The sequence below is a fragment of the Gopherus evgoodei genome, chromosome 12, assembly GCF_007399415.2.
Source record: "Gopherus evgoodei ecotype Sinaloan lineage chromosome 12, rGopEvg1_v1.p, whole genome shotgun sequence".
NCBI classification, from domain to species: Eukaryota; Metazoa; Chordata; order Testudines; family Testudinidae; genus Gopherus; species Gopherus evgoodei.
In genome coordinates, this window is record NC_044333.1 from 34637985 (window position 1) to 34656270 (window position 18286).

At 40.3% G+C, this 18286-nt stretch overlaps 1 protein-coding gene across 2 annotated transcripts in view; it reads left to right on the top strand.

Annotated features, from left to right (window-relative positions):
* Window positions 1-18286, top strand: part of CDH13 (cadherin 13) — a 749109-nt gene that overhangs the window by 422801 nt on the left and 308022 nt on the right. For both annotated transcript variants that reach the window (XM_030581605.1, XM_030581606.1), the window contains one exon: window positions 3440-3584. In XM_030581605.1, coding sequence (XP_030437465.1) covers window positions 3440-3584 — 145 coding nt within the window. The remainder of the gene's footprint in view (window positions 1-3439; window positions 3585-18286) is intronic.

The window sequence follows — 18286 nt, forward strand, 5'->3', positions numbered from 1 at the left end:
GAGTGGGTACCATTCTCAAAGCAATGGGCTTGTGACTGGAGAGGATAACTTTAGTTTCAGGCCAAGACTCCATAGGAGACTCATTAGTGAAGACTGTGCTGCATCAGACCCAATTCTGATCAATGCCCCAGGCATGCTCTAGATATTTTTTTTTTGTCAGTGGAGGCTTTTGCACCCTTGATTAAAGTGATATAACCAAGGGCTGAATTTAGAATCAAATTTCAATTGTATTAGGAAGTGACAATGGACCAGGGACAACCCATGAAATTAATAGCTATTCATTTAAAGTTATCATCCTTCACAGTTTAGCTAATATAGCTGATAATACCAGAGAGAGTTCCAATCCTTTTCTTTTAATGTTATTGCAAACTGTCTGTTCCCAAAAGACAGCAACACATTAAGATCAAAAATGTCACCGAGAAGTAGTCTTTTTTAACTCTACGTTCTCAAAGACTGGAAAAAGGCTAATGCATTTCCCATCTTTAAAAAATGGAAGGAGAAGGATCCAGGGAACTACAAGCCAGTCCGCCTCACCTCAGTCCCTGGAAAAATCATGGAGCAGGTCCTCAAGGAACCAATTCTGAAGCACTTAGAGGAGAGGAAAGTGATCAGGAACAGTCAGCATGGTTTCACCAAGGGCAGGCAATGCCTAACTAACCTAATTGCCTTCTATGATGAGAAACTGGCTCTGTGGATGAGGAGAAAGCAGTGGATGTATTATTCCATGACTTTAGCAAAGCTTTTGATACAGTCTCCCACAGTATTCTTGCCAGCAAGTTTGAGAAGTATGAGTTGGATAAATGGACTATAAGGTGGATAGAAAGCTGACTAGAAAGCTGGGCTCAACGAGTAGTGATCAATAGCTCCATGTCTAGCTGGCAGTCGGTTTCAAGCAGAGTGCCCCAAGGGTCTGTCCTGAGGCAGGTTTTGTTCAATATCTTCATTAATGATCTGGAGGATGGCGTGGACTGCATTCTCAGCAAGTTTGCAGATGACACTAAACTGGGAGGAGTGGTAGATACGCTGGAGGGTAGGGATAGGATACACAGGGACCTAGACAAATTAGAGGATTGGGCCAAAATAAGTCTGATGAGGTTCAATAAGGACAAGTGCAGAATCCTGCACTTAGGACGGAAGAATTTCATGCACTGCTACAGACTAGGGACTGAATGGCTAGGCAGAAATTCTGCAGAAAAGGACCTAGGGGTTACAGTGGATGAGAAGCTGGATATGAGTCAACAGTGTGCCCTTGTGGTCAAGAAGGCTAACAGCATTTTGGGCTGTATAAGTAAGGGCATTGCCAGCAGATCGAGGGACGTGATCATTCCCCTCTATTCAGCATTGGTGAGATCTCATCTGGAGTACATCTGTGTCCAGTTTTGGGCTCCACGCTACAAGAAAGATGTGGAAAAATTGGAAAGAGTCCAGCGGAGGGCAACAAAAATGATAGTGGGCTGGCGCACATGACTTATGAGGAGACTTTGAGGGAACTGGGATTGTTTAGTCGGCAGAACAGAACAAGGATGCGGGATTTGATAGCTGCTTTCAACTATCTGAAAGGGGGTGCCAAAGAGGATGGATCTAGACTGTTCTCAGTGGTAGCAGATGGCAGAACAAGGAGTAATGGTCTCAAGTTGAAGTGAGGGAGGTTTAGGTTGGTTATTAGGAAAAACATTTTCACTAGGAGGATGATGAAACATTGAAATGGGTTACTTAGGGAGGTGGTGGAATCTCCTTCCTTAGAGGTTTTTATGGTCAGGCTTGACGAAGCCCTGGCTGGGTTGATTTAGTTGGGGATTGGACCTGCTTTGAGCAGAGGGTTGGACTAGATGACCTTCTGAGATCCCTTCCAGCTCTGATATTCTATGATTAACTGAAAATCCCATTAGTATCCCAGAGTCCACAACATGAACACAGGCAAGCTGTTTTCTGAGAACTGCCATATGAGTAACAGCTGATAGATTGTTGTGTGTGTTAAGTAGGGTCAATATGAAAGGAAAACCTGAAAAGAGACCTGAATGGTAGGTTTGTTGAGTGCTGGAGGTTGCTCAGGTTTTGTGAAGAATGTTTATTACTCAAAAGTGGAGCCTTTCAAAACAGCACAATTCATTACCACGTGATATTGGCATGCACTGTGTCAACCCTCAGCTGCTAAGCAAACACATTCATAAACGCACAATGCCATTCAAGGTAAAGGTCATCAAATGTGTAGTTTTCTATTATAATATTTGCATCATTCCATTTTGACAAAAACCCTTGTTTTGCTCAGTAAGCATTGGCTATGGTCATAGTGGACCGACTTTTTAGTTTTTTATTTCCCCAGCAGAATACTTGTTGTTTAGCTTTTGAGGCTATTTAAGCAGTTTTAGAAACTTACAATAGAAATCCCAAACATTTAGTTCAAAAGCTTTGTATTTTAATTCCAGTCAGTTAACACTGCATTGTTTCTAACATTCTTAGCCAAAATCCCAAACAAATCTGAATGGTTCCTTTTGCTTTCCCAGCTTTTTGTGCCAAAAGACTTTAGTACTGTTATACCCCACATGCAGAAATAGGCATTGATTACAGTGAATCCCTGTTACTACCGTCTCTCCGTGTTTATGGCTGAGATAGCAATTCATAACACTGGAACAAAAGCCAGCTGCCACGGAAAGGGAAAGAAATTTTTTTTGCATTGCATGCCCCAGGTTTTTGCTGCACCATAACTTTGAGGTGTGCTCTATTGAATTTGACATGTCCAGGAAATAGTGGCTGCCAATTTCACAATTTCCCATTTCTGCTACATAAAAATAAAGAAAGAAACAAAGAGAAGACATAAAGAAGTGTTGAAGGCAACAGTGACTTGGCATGAAACTCATGATGTAATACAGCTGTAATGATAATATTTCAATTATTTCCTCCATACCTTTCTTTTCAGGACAAAATACATAGAGATTGAATCACATTTTGTGCTGATTTATTCCACTCCCTCATCAAGGAGGGCATTTATTTACTCTCTAAAAGGGTTACTCGTACCTTTTCTTATAACATCCTATTTATATCTTCTCATAATCGGTTAACAAGGATCTTGTAATTTATTTTATACATGGTACTGTATGTTTCCCTTTGAAGGAAATAGACTGTTTCTAAGCAAATATTCACTTCATTAGTATCAAATTATGTTTCTTTTTTTCTCCCTTTCACTGCGTTCTTTAGCAAATTTAGCATATCAGTCGCAGAGTACTCAATGGGGGTCACCATATGAATCTCTCTTGCTTGCATTCAAAACCATTTTGATTCTAGCCCAGTCCTAGAGAATCTCCCTTGAGACTGAAGTACTAAGTTTTTGCCAGTAGCTTGTTCCAGAAAAAATGCTGATGTAAGCTTTTCTTTTCCTTGCTCCTTGCTTATGTCATGATAGTGAACTAACTCATGAACTCCTATCTCTTTGCTCATTCAGCTGCAAGTTGAGATCACTGATGTCAGCGGCAAAAGTATTGAAGGCCCAGTCCTTCTAGATATCATTGTTATTGATCAGAATGACAACAGACCCATCTTCAGGGAAGGACCGTACGTTGGACATGTCATGGAAGGGTCACCTACAGGTATGGTGACATCATTCGTGCTTCTGTAAACTACTGTATGTTTTATAGGCCATATACTGCTTTCTGATAACTGCACATTTGTTCCATTGCAAAAGGATACTTGCTGATTGTGTGTGATGGGTGTGGCTCCTTAACTTCTCCCTGCCGTTTGGGCAGAGAGTAATTGTTCCTGGGATGCTGCAGGGAAAACCTAGAAACAATATAGTTTGAGAAGGAAGCTCAGTCTGAGGTTTTTTTATTTTTATCTGAGTTATCAATAGAGGCAAACTGCAGGATGGGATTAAGTTTGGGATTGAACACATCCCATATTGATTCAGCTCAGGTAGGAACTCTACCTGTTTCACAGTCAGATTGTCTCCTGTGCCTGTGATAGGTAAATGACGAGAATAAATAGAATGCATATTGAGAAATATGCTGATATCATAGGGCTTGTTGAGATATTGCAACATTGTACATATCTGAACACTGATAAAATAAAAATACACCATGTAGACTAGAGCCAGTATGAACATTTTCTGATAATTTCTAATGTAGATTTGACGATGCTCATGTGTGCTTTTCATGGCATTATCTGTAAAACTAGGGGGTCTTAGAACATATGTCCTTGCCAGATTCCAACTTGGTTACCCAGACTCTCTATCTAAATTCCTCCTGCAGTTACAGCTCAATGTATTTCTCTTCAGTTCCTGCCCTCAGATGTTATGCAAAGTGCTTTGAGTTGTTCAACAGCTGTTGTATTCCAGTGCAGAGGTATCCCCACTTCGATTGTGAATGCTAATTATATTATCAGAAAATATAAATGAGTTAATTCTGATCTCATTGAAACCTGTGCAAGCTAGGGGAAATGCCTGTTAAAATCACTGAAGTGACAGTGGTGGGAGATTATGATTGGGCCATACATCTGTATGTATATATATATATTGATATAGATATGTACATGTATCAAATAAAGAGCTAAATCCTGTAGTCCTTAGTGGGAGCTGTGGCTGGATGAAGACTGCAGGATTGTCCTGTGTTTTAACAGATTTGGCTATACACACACTAGAATCTTTCAGGATGAAGACTGAAATCAAATATATTGTACCATTATGAACAATTAACATTAATTTCACTTTTATATAGGTTGTGAACTGGGAAAAGCATTTTGTACTCCCTCTTTAATATAGTAAACCTTTGGTAAGCCTATATATTAATCTTTCTTCAAACTTTATCATTGGTGGAGCTTTTAGAAATCACCTGACCAAAGCAGCAATTATATGTACTAGTACATGGTTATGCTTCCCAGCTTGGCTTTGGACTTGAATTGCATTATAAATTGCTATTCCATAAGATTAACACAGAGAGGTATTAAGATAAATGTGTGATGCTGAATATTGCAATATTTAACAAGCAGGCTAAGAACCAATGGGACAATTTTAAAAAAATTGGCCAAATTTTCATTCTAACCAGAGATAAATTAGGGTCCTGTTTAGAAGTGTAGTGTAGTTATCCAAGCGGAAAATCAACTATTTTCTAACATCGTTTTCTGTATAGTTCAGATTTTAGTGAACTGTAAAGAATCCAAAACAAATCTTCCCGAAATTTCCCCTTTAATTTCCCCTCCTTCCGCACCCCATTGTAATGGAATTAATGAAACAAGAGTTTCATGGCTATTGACTGCATATGCACAGCTGTCAGAATTCCTCTGAAATTCCATTGTACAAACTAATCAATAGTACATAACGGAGTATGACTACTTAATGAGATCGAGTGACCGGTTTCAATGCATTTTTTTAATTTAAACTGCAATGTAAGCAGTTTCTGAGTATGCATAGTTAAATCTATCATCCACAATGCCTGCTAATGACTTCCATTACTTTCTACAGACAACTCTGTGCTGTTTAGGAATCACGGTTAACAACCACAACAACCCAACATCCTTCACAGTTGGTTTCAAACATGCAAACCAGCAAAACCTTTAAATATTCTGAAAACAGATCAGATGGCAAGGACTCCAGAGCCAGTGGAAGCAAATTTCTGCAAATCCATATTTATAGGGGTTTTTTTTTTGGGGGGGGGGGAAGGGTAGAGAGACAACTCCTGGCTTTAAAAATAAATCCTGGAGATTCTTTTCCCTCGGTTCCTCAGCAAGAGGAAAATAGGTTCATTTTTTATGTTATTTTTTTAACTTCCAAAATAAACACAAAAAGTAATTGGTACTGGAGACACAATTTTATCCACTATGCAGGTTACATTCTGATAATTATTCTCTTTCTCAGTGTGCACACTTATCATTAAAGCACTCGCTTGCATCAGGGTGTGAAGTTCTAGAAATCTGTATCTCTAGCACACCCGGCAGGTTATCTGTCTGTGTGCAGTTTAGCCCTCTGGCTGAGATGTTTCCAAGTCCAACCCCTTTGGGCTCAAACAGGTAATCATAGTCTCTTAACACATCTACCTTTCTCTGGGCTCCATCTTCAGTTTCCTTCAGCTACTCCAGATTTTTATTCCCCAGTTCTGATGTTGAGCACTTGCCTCTCAGAATGAGTCTTGCTGAGGTCTCGACTTGCATGCAGGCTCTGGCTCTGGCAGTTTTAGAAGAGTCCCTCTTCTCTCTGTCATTCCTCCCTTCAGAGTGCACTCTTTTCCCTTTCATAGGGCCCAGGTGCCCATTAAGTTATCTGATGTCTCCAACTCCTTACCCTCTGGCTCAGGGGCAGCTAATTGGGTACATCTATTGTACCTGTGCCCTAATTGATTATTAACTCCCTTCCAGCCTTTGATAGGGCTTCACCCCATCACACTCTTACTTGGGGAAGATATAACTGCTTTACACCAGCTTGGTGCTAAAATTGAGACATGTTCTGATTTCTGTTAATTCCTACAGTGAAGAACAACAATCAACATGGAAAATATATATTAGTTGGTTTCAAAATATTTAGTGAGTGTAGTAAAAGAGACTATAACTTGGGTTATTAGGAGGAAACTGAGGGAGAAAAATTTTTGGCTAGGCATCAAGAAATGCAACCTGAAATCTCTTAGGCTGTGGAATAGTCTTTCATGGGACATTACTGAATCATTTTTGTCTGCAACATTTACATTAAATTAGAATGGCCTACGCACTCATGCGGCAGTTTTATATTGACAGGAAATGGAGCCCATTGTGCTTAGCACTGTACAAATATGGAACAAAAAGAAGGTCCTCACCCTAAGAAGCTTACAATCTAAGTATAAGACAAGAGAAGGATATGGATGTGGGAATATGAGGATACAATATTGGCTGACAGGATAGACAGTGGTCTCTGCACTGCCAATGCCTTCCTGCTGTCAAGTTTCTTGAGGGTCATGATTTAGACTTGGTGTGGAACACCCCCATGGCCAATCCATCTCCAATCTAATGTTTCTATAATTACTTTCCCCAGCCATTTGAAGTCCTGACGTGCCTTGTTAGCATTTTGTCTTGTCACATCGGACAAGAGAGTGCATTTACTTTTATTTAAAGATTGTGCAGTTATCCCTAATATAAGCATTGTGTGCAGCTGCAGAGCCATAGCAATGCATTTGAACAAGAAATAATAGAAGATGAGGGTTGGAAGGGACCTCAGGAGGTCATCTAGTCCAACCCCCTGCTCAAAGCAGGACCAAATCCCCAGACAGATTTTTACCCCAGTTCCCTAAATGGCCTCGTCAAGGATTGAACTCACAACCCTGAGTTTAATAGGCCAATGCTCAAACCATTGAGCTATCCCTCCTCCTAATCAGAGCTCTGTGAGAGAGAGAGAGAGAGGAAAAGTAAGGTAACTTACTTGTGAAGCACTACAAAGGGATCTCACAGAACTGGGAGACTGGGCAACAAAATGGCAGATGAAATTCAATGTTGATAAATGCAAAGTAATGCACATTGGAAAACATATTCCCAACTATACATATAAAATGATGGGGTCTAAATTAGCTGTCACCACTCAAGAAAGAGATCTTGGAGTCATTGTGGATAGTTCTCTGCAGGGCCGCCCAGAGGATTCCGGGGGCCTGGGGCCGTCGGCGGCAGGCGGCTCCAGTGAACCTCCCCCAGACGTGCCTGTGGAGGGTCCGCTGGTCCCGCGGCTTCGGTGAAGCATCCTCAGGCATGCCTGCGGGAAGTCCACCGGAGCCACAGGACCGGCAAGCAGCAGGGCGCCCCCCGCGTGGTGTCTAGAGCTGGCCCTGTTCGGCAGCGGTGGGCCCTTTCGTTCTGGGACCCACCGCCGAAGTGCCCCTAAGACCCGTGGCGGGGGCCCTCTGCCAGCGAATTACGGCCGAAGCGGGACCCGCTGCCGAAGTGCAGCCCGCTCTTTGGTGGTAATTCGGTGGCGGGGGACCCCTGCTGCGGGTCTTTGGGGCACTTCGGTGGCGGGTCCCAGAATGGAAGGGCCCCCCACCGCTGAATTACCACCGAAGACTGGGTTGCACTTCGGCGACAGATCCCGCTTTGGTGGTAATTCGCTGGCGGGGGGTCCTTCCCCCCAGAACGGATGTTCCCCCCCGCCGGCAAAGACCGGGAGCGGAAGAAGCTCTGGGGCCCGGCCCCTCAAGAGTTTTCTGGGTCCCCTTGAGCAAGTGAAGGACCCCGCTCCAGGGCCCCCAAAAAATTCTTGTGGGGGCCCCTGCAGAGCCCGGGGCCTGGGGCAAATTGCCCCTCTTGCCCCCCCCCCGGGCGGCCCTGGTTCTCTGAAAACATCTGCTTGATGTACAGGGGCAGTCAAAAAAGTAAACAGAATGTTGGGAATCATTAAAAAAGTGATAGATAAGAAGACAGAAAATATCATATTTTATTATATAAATCCCTGGTACACCCACATTTTGAATACTTTGTGCAGATGTGGTCAAAAAAGATATATTGGAATTGGAAAAAGTTTGGAAAAGGGCAACATTAAGGGTAAATGATTAAGGGTATGGAATGCCTTCTGTCTGAGGAGAGATTAATAAGATTGGGACTTCTCAGCTTTGAGATGACTCCAGAAATGACTAAGAGGGAGGATATGATAGAGGTCCATAAAATCAATCATGACTGGTATGGAGAAAGTAAATAAGGAAGTATTGTTTTTTCCTTCTCATAACACAAGACTAGGGGTCATCAAATGAAATTAATAGGAAGCAGGTTTAAAACAAAGGGAAGTATTTTTTCACACAACACACAGTCAACCTGTGGAACTCATTGCCAGGGATGTTGTGAAGGCCAAGACTATCACAGAGTTCCAAAAAAACCTAGATAAGTTCATGGAGTATAGGTCCATCAATGGCTATTAGCCAGGATGGGCAGGGATGGTGTCCCTAGCCTTTGTTTGCCAGAAGCTGGGAATGGGCGACAGGGGATGGGTCACTTGATGATTACATGTTCTGTTCATTCCCTCTGGGGCACATGGCTTTGGCCACTGTCGGAAGACAGGATACCGGGCTAGATGGACCTTTGATCTGACCCGGTATGGCCATTCTTATGTTCTTATATTCACTGTAGATTTAACTTATCTTTGCCAAAACCTCACATCCCAATGAGAGAAAATGGCTCAGTCTAGATGTGTATAAGTGGAAGACTGTAAAGCATTAGATGTCGTTGAAAACTACTAGAATAAACTAAAATATAACCAAACAATATGAGGTTGTCAGCCGAAGTGCTGAGTGAGGCAGGTATCCAACAGAGACCACATTAGATGAGTCAGCATTCCTGTGGTGCCCCAACTCAGTAAATGCACATTTTAAGAGACCGTAACAAATTAGGCTGAGCTCCTGCAGACCCCCTCAATTCAGCATGTTGATTAGCAATCTGTTGGAACTCTGCCTCTTTCAATACGCAAACCTTCAGAAATTTTTGAATATGAAGCAAAACTTGCCATGTGCACATGAGCAGTTCCATCTTAACATTAGGGTACAGTTCAGACAAACACCCACCTACCCCACTAACTTTGCTTGGAGGAGGAAAAAAAAAAGAACCTGCACTCATTACATGCCTTTTTCGCAAGAGCTAATTCGGTCAAAACCAAGCCAGTTTTCATCTCAGTGTTCTATGGCATTTCTCCTCAGTGAGGTTTATTTCCTTGGCAAATTTCAATTATCAGCCCCTCTCCCTCATTTAGATGCTAAAGATATTCAAAAGATAAGATGCAAGCATTGTTATATTAGCAAACAAAAGCAATGTTTAGGAGCAGGTAAGGTTGTGTTGTGACATGACAGGCCAATCCACCTGAAAAGTATGGAATTATGAAGTTAAAGGAAAATATCTGTGCATTCCTTGACATCCTCAGAATGACAAGAGTGTGCTCCAATATTCCATAAGACTTTCTTTTTTACTGCCACCTCCAACAGGTACCAAAACACACAGTGTACCCCAACTTAAATTTAAACTTGCTGTCTAAACTTGCTCCTATGATTTTATGTCAATGATATCAACAGATCAGCACATCCAACCATCATACATTGCATGTATTGGAGAAAGGTCTGCCATTTTTTGTTTGTTTGGGGTTTTTTTGTTGCTCTGACAGAGGAAGGGCTTAAGGATGATCACTTATACATTAAAGGATGAAGCTTTGATCATGAAGACTAGAGTTTATCCAGGTGAGCTTAATGAAAACTAGAATCTTAAAGCTGCTAGAACTATAGAACTTGTCCTCCTTACACATAACCTGAAGAAAATGAAAGAGGGAAGTCTGCATACAACCATCTTGGTGTACAGAAGATGAACACCACCTTTTGCTCCAGGAAGGTAATAGAGGTTGAAGATCAAAATTGAATAGGGTCCGTTAGCTCACTTTAAGAGCTATAAGGATATTATTGTACACTACTTCAGAGCAAACTATGGAACTGTTAGGTCCAGAAATTTGGAGAGCATAAATGGTGAAGACCTGTTGATAGTCTGACCACAAGGTCAGAGATCTCAGAATGCTAGCACATAACAACGCACAGGCAAAAATAATGTGCTGAGTAATATATCTTGCGCCCAGACACAATCCTGAAATCTGAGTCAAGGGAACTGATGAGAAAGTGCCAGGCTGATAATCTATACTGAAAAGGGAAGAGTTAAATATAAACTTGCCCGCAAAATTATTACATTGCTTAAAAGTTTTAAAAGTCATGCGAAGTATGAATCTCATACATAGCTGAGTTGATTTGCAAAAGTTTGCATAGCAAGTTTCTGAAAGATCAAAGCAGTTGTGGAAATAGGATTAATATAATTGGTTTTAAAGTACATAAGAGTTGTATTTGTATTTTCAACTTTATGGGTCAATTCAAGAGGAAAAAGGAATTGCAATGTGTTAAACTATTGTTGCATATCACAAGTGGAATTCAGTAAACAAAAAGGTGTATTAAATACTCAGCTGAAAGGCTGTAGAGAAGAGATATGTGGACAAGACTTGAAGGACTGAGGACATTGATTTACAATGAGAAGACTGGCATCTATTATGGAGTGTAGTATAATATAGTTGTTTTTATGTGGTAATAAGGACAAACACACTTTGTTATGCTGTGCCTGAATCAAAGGCAAGACAGGGCTTCCAAGTATGATATATTTAAACTAGAAGTTTATATGTATTTTTATTTCTTTAGTATGACTATGCACTGACAATGTCTGGGGATTGGTCCTGGTTTGAGCAGGGGGTTGGACTAGATGACCTCCTGATTTTCTGTGATTCTATGTTAGAGTTGCCATGCTTAATCCCAGAAATGGCTGTATTTTAGTGGTGCATGAAGTGATTCCTGTGTAATGAAAGCCACATTTTCAAATGGACCTCAATCTGGCCTCCATGTTTTTGGGATTGGTGGAGCAGAAGGAGTGCAATTTTGTCCTTACTAATAATTACACTTTCTATATGAACCCACAATGAATTATGGACACAAACAGCTGGTTAGGCCTCTACAATGTTAGCATCTTCATCTTACTGAAGGAGCAAAAAATTGGGTCCAGTTATTTGTGAATGAAAAATTGTGCATACATTAAATGGAAGCCACTTCTCAAAACCTGAGACAGAGCTTATAATTTAGTTTGTAACGTGCATTAGGATCTTCTGGATGAAAAGTGCTATACATGCATATTTCCCTATAGATTTTTCTTGCATGGAATTAATTTGTAACATAAGATACCTGTGGTGTTGTGTAGACTAGTGATTTTTCTTGGGACTAGCCAACTGTCAAAATCTTACAAAAACAATTCTAAAAGTCATAGCAAACTTGGCTTCCATTAGAGGCGTCCAATCCTGGACATACTGCAAGTTTGGTAGTCACCTGTTCAGGATAATCTGTACGTGAAAAATAATCTTTGTTCAGTTGTTTTGTTTTAATGTTGATTTCTAGTTCCCAGAGAACTGTCCCTAGTTCCCATAAAAGACTGAGTGTATGTAACATTAGCATTCAATATATGAGCCTGATCCACTGATATCAATGGGAGTCTTTCCACTGACTTCAGTAGGCTTTGGATCAAGCTCAGCATACTTTATACTGCTCTAAAGTATAGCATACTTTATACTAAAGTAACCTTTTTACATATTGCGACCTTGTGTTAAATAGGGAAAAGTTTTGAGGTCCGCTTCCCATGAGACCCTGTCCCATGCACCCATTGAGAAAAGAGCATGTCCAGTATCACCCTAGACCTGGTCACAAGCCACCAGATTGAGAACCCACTTGCTATGGTAAAACCTAGGTCAATAGCCTTATGGATTGCAGGAGAGTGGTCACCTGGAAATTTCTAACAATTTCCAGCTGATGAAAAGTTTTTGTTTTCCACTTTGGGCTGGTTAAATGAACTTAGCTGACATCTCATTTCATTCGCCGGAGGCATTTAGCAGAAATGATTCTGAACACATTTCACTTGTTTAGGCAACTTGTAATAATATGTTAAAAGCCCAATGGGTTAAAAGCCTAACCACAAAGGTGGAGAAAATTGCTTGTGAATTGCATTAAAAACAGCAACTTGTTTTCCATTAAGCACAGTAGCCTGAATACATTGCATTCCACTTGAGGAGCCCTAGAGCAGAACTGATAGACAATGTCTGTAAATAATTATTAGAAATAAAGGGACATTTAAAGTGGCACACGGAACGACATTAAGCACAATAGCCCAGAGGAACGTTCAATATCATAAAATAATAATTTGTAAAAATGGATAAGGCATGAGGAATGGTTTAGATCACTGATATTATTGATATCCACATGCTATATAATTGTATGTTGCTATCATTCAGACAAATGAAAATTGGGTTATAGAGATATTTCCTCTTATCAAATACAGCATGCAAGGCTGCCTTTTTTTCAGTTAGCCTAATAACAACAACAAAGTTGATGCAGAAATGAATATAAATGAGATTGCATATGGAAGATGAAAATCAAAAGACATTTGCAAAGGTAAACTGCATGAAGATATATCTGGAGAAGTTGGCAGAATAAGTTAGACATTTTTTTCCCCATATACACATTGCAGTGATCTTTGTTTGATGTATGTCTCAAGGATTATAATAATATTTCCCCCCAGTGTATTTTTTTTTACTTTGTGATCATTGTTGATGTGCAGAAAAAAACCAGGACAACTTAAGCTTTAAAATGACTAAAATTGCATTGAATTTGGTGAGCTCCGCAGGCTTGCTTCTTGCCTGTGACTTGTGATTCCAACAACCTGGGGAAAAACTACAGGGGTTCTCTTAAGAGCTTTCCTGCAGCCAGCTGATAAAAAGACACAATTTTAATAAAGAGCTTCTAGCAGAGGAGAACATTCAAGGATTATGTTTCTTTATGACTAGGTGAAACCAGGAAAAAGTAGAATCAGGTATTTTCTAAGGGCCTCTGATTCTTCTTCCACCAGTGTCAAGACCACATTTTTCTTTCTTTCATGCATTCTTTCAATCACAGAAGTTACTGACATTCTGCACACATGGATTGCAGAGTTTTACGGCATTTCCATTGTATTTTGAAAATAAGTAAATTCCTCCTAGAAGACTGAAATAATGGAAGAGTTCTTGATTTCAGACCCAAAACAACACAAACTCGGCACAAGAGGGAGATATTCACACCAAGCACAGGACTGTGCAACTGTTAAATCCACAAAATAGGGCTCAAGTGAGAATTAAGTGGCACATACTCCTTATGCTGGTTTTCTGCTTTGGGGATAATTTCACTCCATGTGAGACTGGGAAATCTGCAATTTTTTTGTGATACACATTTATGAAAAATATTCAGTCAAACTTACTCGATGGAAACATTTCACTGAACAGAATATTGCCTACAACAAAGTACATTGGTGTCGGTAATTTTAAAACCATTTTGAATAGCGTGTGATGGGGTATACTAAACCCCACACTAGAAAACAAGGGGTCAATGAGCTCAGGTCTGGGCTCAGGGAACTCTGCACCACCACACCTGCCAGGCATGAACAGGCTGCAGAAGTTGCTTAAAAGGAAGCAGAACAGCACTCTTGTTGGCAGATCAAGGGAGAGAACAGACTTCAGCCCTCAGCTCCTGAGGAAAGAGCTGACTGAAGGCAGGAACTTCCCAGACAACCACTGCCTGAAGGCCCCTCCCTGAGAGAAGTGAGGGCCAGATTCTGACACACCCTGAGAGGAAATCATTCCCATCTGTTTCTTAACTCCATTTATTTGTGTTAATTCCCTTTGCCTTCTGTTCATGAACTACCCCAGAATGAGACAGACTTTGAAGTAACCTGGGTGGAGGGTCAAATCACAGAAAGAGGCAGGTCACCACAGAGGCAGAGCAGCCATTGTCAGGAGACCCCCAGCAAGGAGAGAGCTGCTATGCCATACTTTGCCACAGGGAGGCACCAGCAGTAAGTCAACACCTTCACAATAGTTCTTGACCGTAATGGGAGAACAAAATATGAAACACATGAATCAAGAACTGAAAAAAATATAAATGAAGCGATAAGAAACATTGTTGCTACGTCTTAAACTGTCATTTTCAGGAAATTACACAATACAAGTATTGCAGATACTAATGATGGTCTCTCATTAAAACAATTAAAAAGCAAGTTGAAGACAACATCAAAAGCAATTTTCTGTGTTTAACACTTTATAATGCAAATCAAATCGTTATGAATTCTTTTGATGTGACTTGTGATATGGTGAATCACAATGAATACTTGTAGGGGTTCACGAAAATGACAGGAGTATTTCCAATGGATTTCCAAAGGAAGATTCCAAAAAGGTAGATTTACTTTTCATAAGTAATGTAGAAGTTTGCACCTTGGTATTCCACTGTAGAGATATACTGTATGGTGAAAGATTGTTGCTAAATATAGTGAGAGAGTGAAAAATAAAATATTGCTCTTGTAATAAATTGCATTTGTAAGATTCTAACCATGTTTTAAATAGAATCATTGGTTCTGTCCATCTACATATGATGGTACCAATTTAAAAGGTCATGTTCTGTCAACACCCAGAAGTGAAAAGTGTGATTCTCTTCACTTTTCATGTTTTGCATTAATTTAACCCTAATGACTTCAGTGGAGCTGCTCCTGGGTTTATACTGGTGTAAGTGAAAGAATCATCAAGCCCCAACAATTGTTTTATTTGTTCTTTTTGCCAGATGAGGATTGTAAAAACACAATGTTGCCTTGTATAATGTATCTGCCTGTCCCAGAGCTTCTTAAGAGGGCACAAATTTTGGAAAGCGGATAGACTATCAGAACCATATGCCTTGTTTTCACCTAGGACTAACAATATTTCTGAAAAACTGCAACCTACGGTAGAATGTCTCTTATATGGGGCTTTACCAGTTTTCGATTTCTAAGGTATGCCAGTCAGTATCTGCTCAGACAAATATAAGAGCTTCCCATGCCCCAAACATTTGTAATGTCGATATTTTGGTTTTCAAATTCAGCTGCCAACCAGCAGCCAATAGAATAATCACAGAAGACTGTTTCAATAGTTGAAGGACTCTCTCTCTCAGGAGATATTGGAGATTCTATATATTTATTATTATTATTCCTCATTATTACATCATGCCTTTTTTAAACAAACAACCTTTACAACATATCAGGTCTCTAAGCATAAAAAGGGGGATGTTGCTGTCTAAAATACCTGTGAGGCACCAATAAATCCCAATCACGAACTGACTCTGTAGGTTTGGGTAGTCAGGAGTTTTGTTAAATCCTCTGCAGAATTCCTGCATTTTAGAGGTCAAATGCGCTTGTTCTCCTTTGACTTTCCTGAAAATTCTCACAGCGCTTGAGTCTCCTGGAGGTCACTGCTCATGATGTCTTGAAGGCCTAGTATGTTCTTGAGTTGCTTATTCAGACCCTTAAGGATCACTCCAAGTGCTCCAACAACCACTGGGTTCTTCTCTGATCTCGTTTCCCTTGATTGTTCCACTTTGTGGCAGAGTTCTTCTTCTTCTCTTGTTTCTTTTATTTATATATATAATATTTCCATCTGCTGGTATGGCAGTATCAATTAACATTGTAGGAAAGATGACAAATGAGACAAAAACTACATCAGGCCTTTTGACCTGCACCATTTGGTCTGTGACAATTGCCAGATCCCATAAAATCTTAGCCTCTTCATTCTCTAGAGCGCTTTCAATCTGCTGGTCATAATCCCGCATGGTGCATTTAAATCCATACTTGCTGCAGAGGCACCAGTGCAGACACTTGGCAACCTCATTGTGTCTGTTCATATATTCTCTCCAAGCTAGGCTCCTGCAGGCATGCAGCACGTGCTCCATTGTCTGTCCTTTTCGGAACATAGTCTGCATTTGGGGAGCAGTTCTGTCAGTCAGTTTTGTTTTGAAAGTAATTAAGCCTTAAGGATGGCTCTGTGCACTCATAATTAGGCTCACAGTGTCTCTTTTGTGGTATCTTTCTACAGGCCATGAAGTCATTAATCTTCAAACACTTATTATTTTATTATTACTATTCATAATAAACTTGTATTGCAGTAGTGCCTAGTAACATATATCTATTCATGTTGCTTTGATGATAAACTCCTCAAGGCAGAGACTGTCTTTTGATGCGTTTGTACAATGCCTAGAACAATGGTCTGTGGTCCTGGTCTGTGACCTGGATTCCTATAAGCAATCATATAATATCACCCTTCATCCCAAATCTCCAATGAAGTCAAAATAAGTGTGTGTGCATATAAATAATGTAGGGTGGTGTAACAGTAACTAGGGGGATGTGATATCTGTATAGATACAGACACCAGTTTTCTAATCTGTCTTTAACTCATGGACATTGGAGTTGGGCAATACTTGTTAGAGCATCCTATCCCTAACAAGTGCCCAGCCAAGCCACTGTGCTCAGCCCAGTCCATCGTGAGCAAATTTAAATAATCTAAAGTGTAGCAATTTGCAGCTAAAAGAACTGCTGTGTAAAAGACTGGAAGCAGTAGTCTGCGGTTCACTCCAGGGTTCAATTATGCTTGGCTCTCCACAGAAATGGGTTAGATTGAGGAAAAGCTCCAGATTGCCTCAGGAGCAGAGGTCGGTATTGGAGGCTGTGTGTAAGAACAGAAGAAATTGCAAAAAGCCCTTTGTTTAACTTTGTTTGTGAATAGATGATTTGTTTGTGCACTGCACCTAAGATTAAAATGACCTGTCATCTTCTGTGGCTCTACCTCACACAATAATATACCAACAGTAATAGGCACCTGACTTGAACAATGTTAATCGTCCAGGATACAGAACACATGATATTTTTATGCCGTTGCATTTCATGTAGAAAAATTACTTCACTGTAATATACTTCCAGGCACAGAGCTATCAAAGCAACAATGTTTAGTTGCTTGGCATATATTTACATTATACCATTGGTTTATTAATTAGAAATAAGCATATTTCTTAATTAAAGAACAAATGAATTTTTAAGGAAGTAGTGGACTCCCTTCTGGGTATTGAAGATCAGGGACTCAAGTTTGTTTGCATAATTCTAAATCTAATTCTTTGCACAGGGAATTTTATTTATGCATTAGCTCAGCTAGCAGGGATTTCATGTATCTGTTTATGCATCTGTCTGTATGCCCTCTGAGGGGCAGGGTGTGCTTAAAAGATTCAAATGACTTGAACGCAAGGGATATCATTCATCCATATAATCAGTTAATTGAAAGGTGCTTTAGCATAGTTAAGACAGCGTCAAAGATGATGAACCTGAAGAAACATATTTACATGCATGACATATTCCAGAATAGGATGGTATCTCATTCCTTTGTTGATATGCTACTGGCTGTACCAGATCTCGCTCTTTTCTTGTTTCTATAGATGTAAATTACAGGTTTTATATTTCACCTTTCCATCTCCTGTGTGCAGAATGCCAGCCCTGCAGGCTGCTTGGTGAGTTGTACTGTAAGTCAGTCTCCTGTCAGCTTCCACCCAACTATATATCTTTTGAGTCCTTTACTGTGCATGTGGAGGGTGATAAATCCGAACAGCTTGTGATCATGTGCCATAAATTTATGATCTGATTCAGAGATTGATGAGCTTTGATACATTAGGTGTGGGTTTAGCCCCTGTGCTGTCCTCCCCCTCAAATGGATGTAAATCCAACTATTGTGTTGCCAAATGTTATAACAATAGAACATCATTTCTTGTGACAGTAATACTATGGTGCAGTCAGTACTCAGTACTCGAGTCAGTGCTCGGCTGAGAAAGGCCTATAAATTGCTAGTGTAGGTGGGATTAGTCTGCCCTAGCATGGGGTGCTAGTATCAGTCAACAGAGAAATCCACACTACCTTTATTGTCAGAGAACATGTCTAC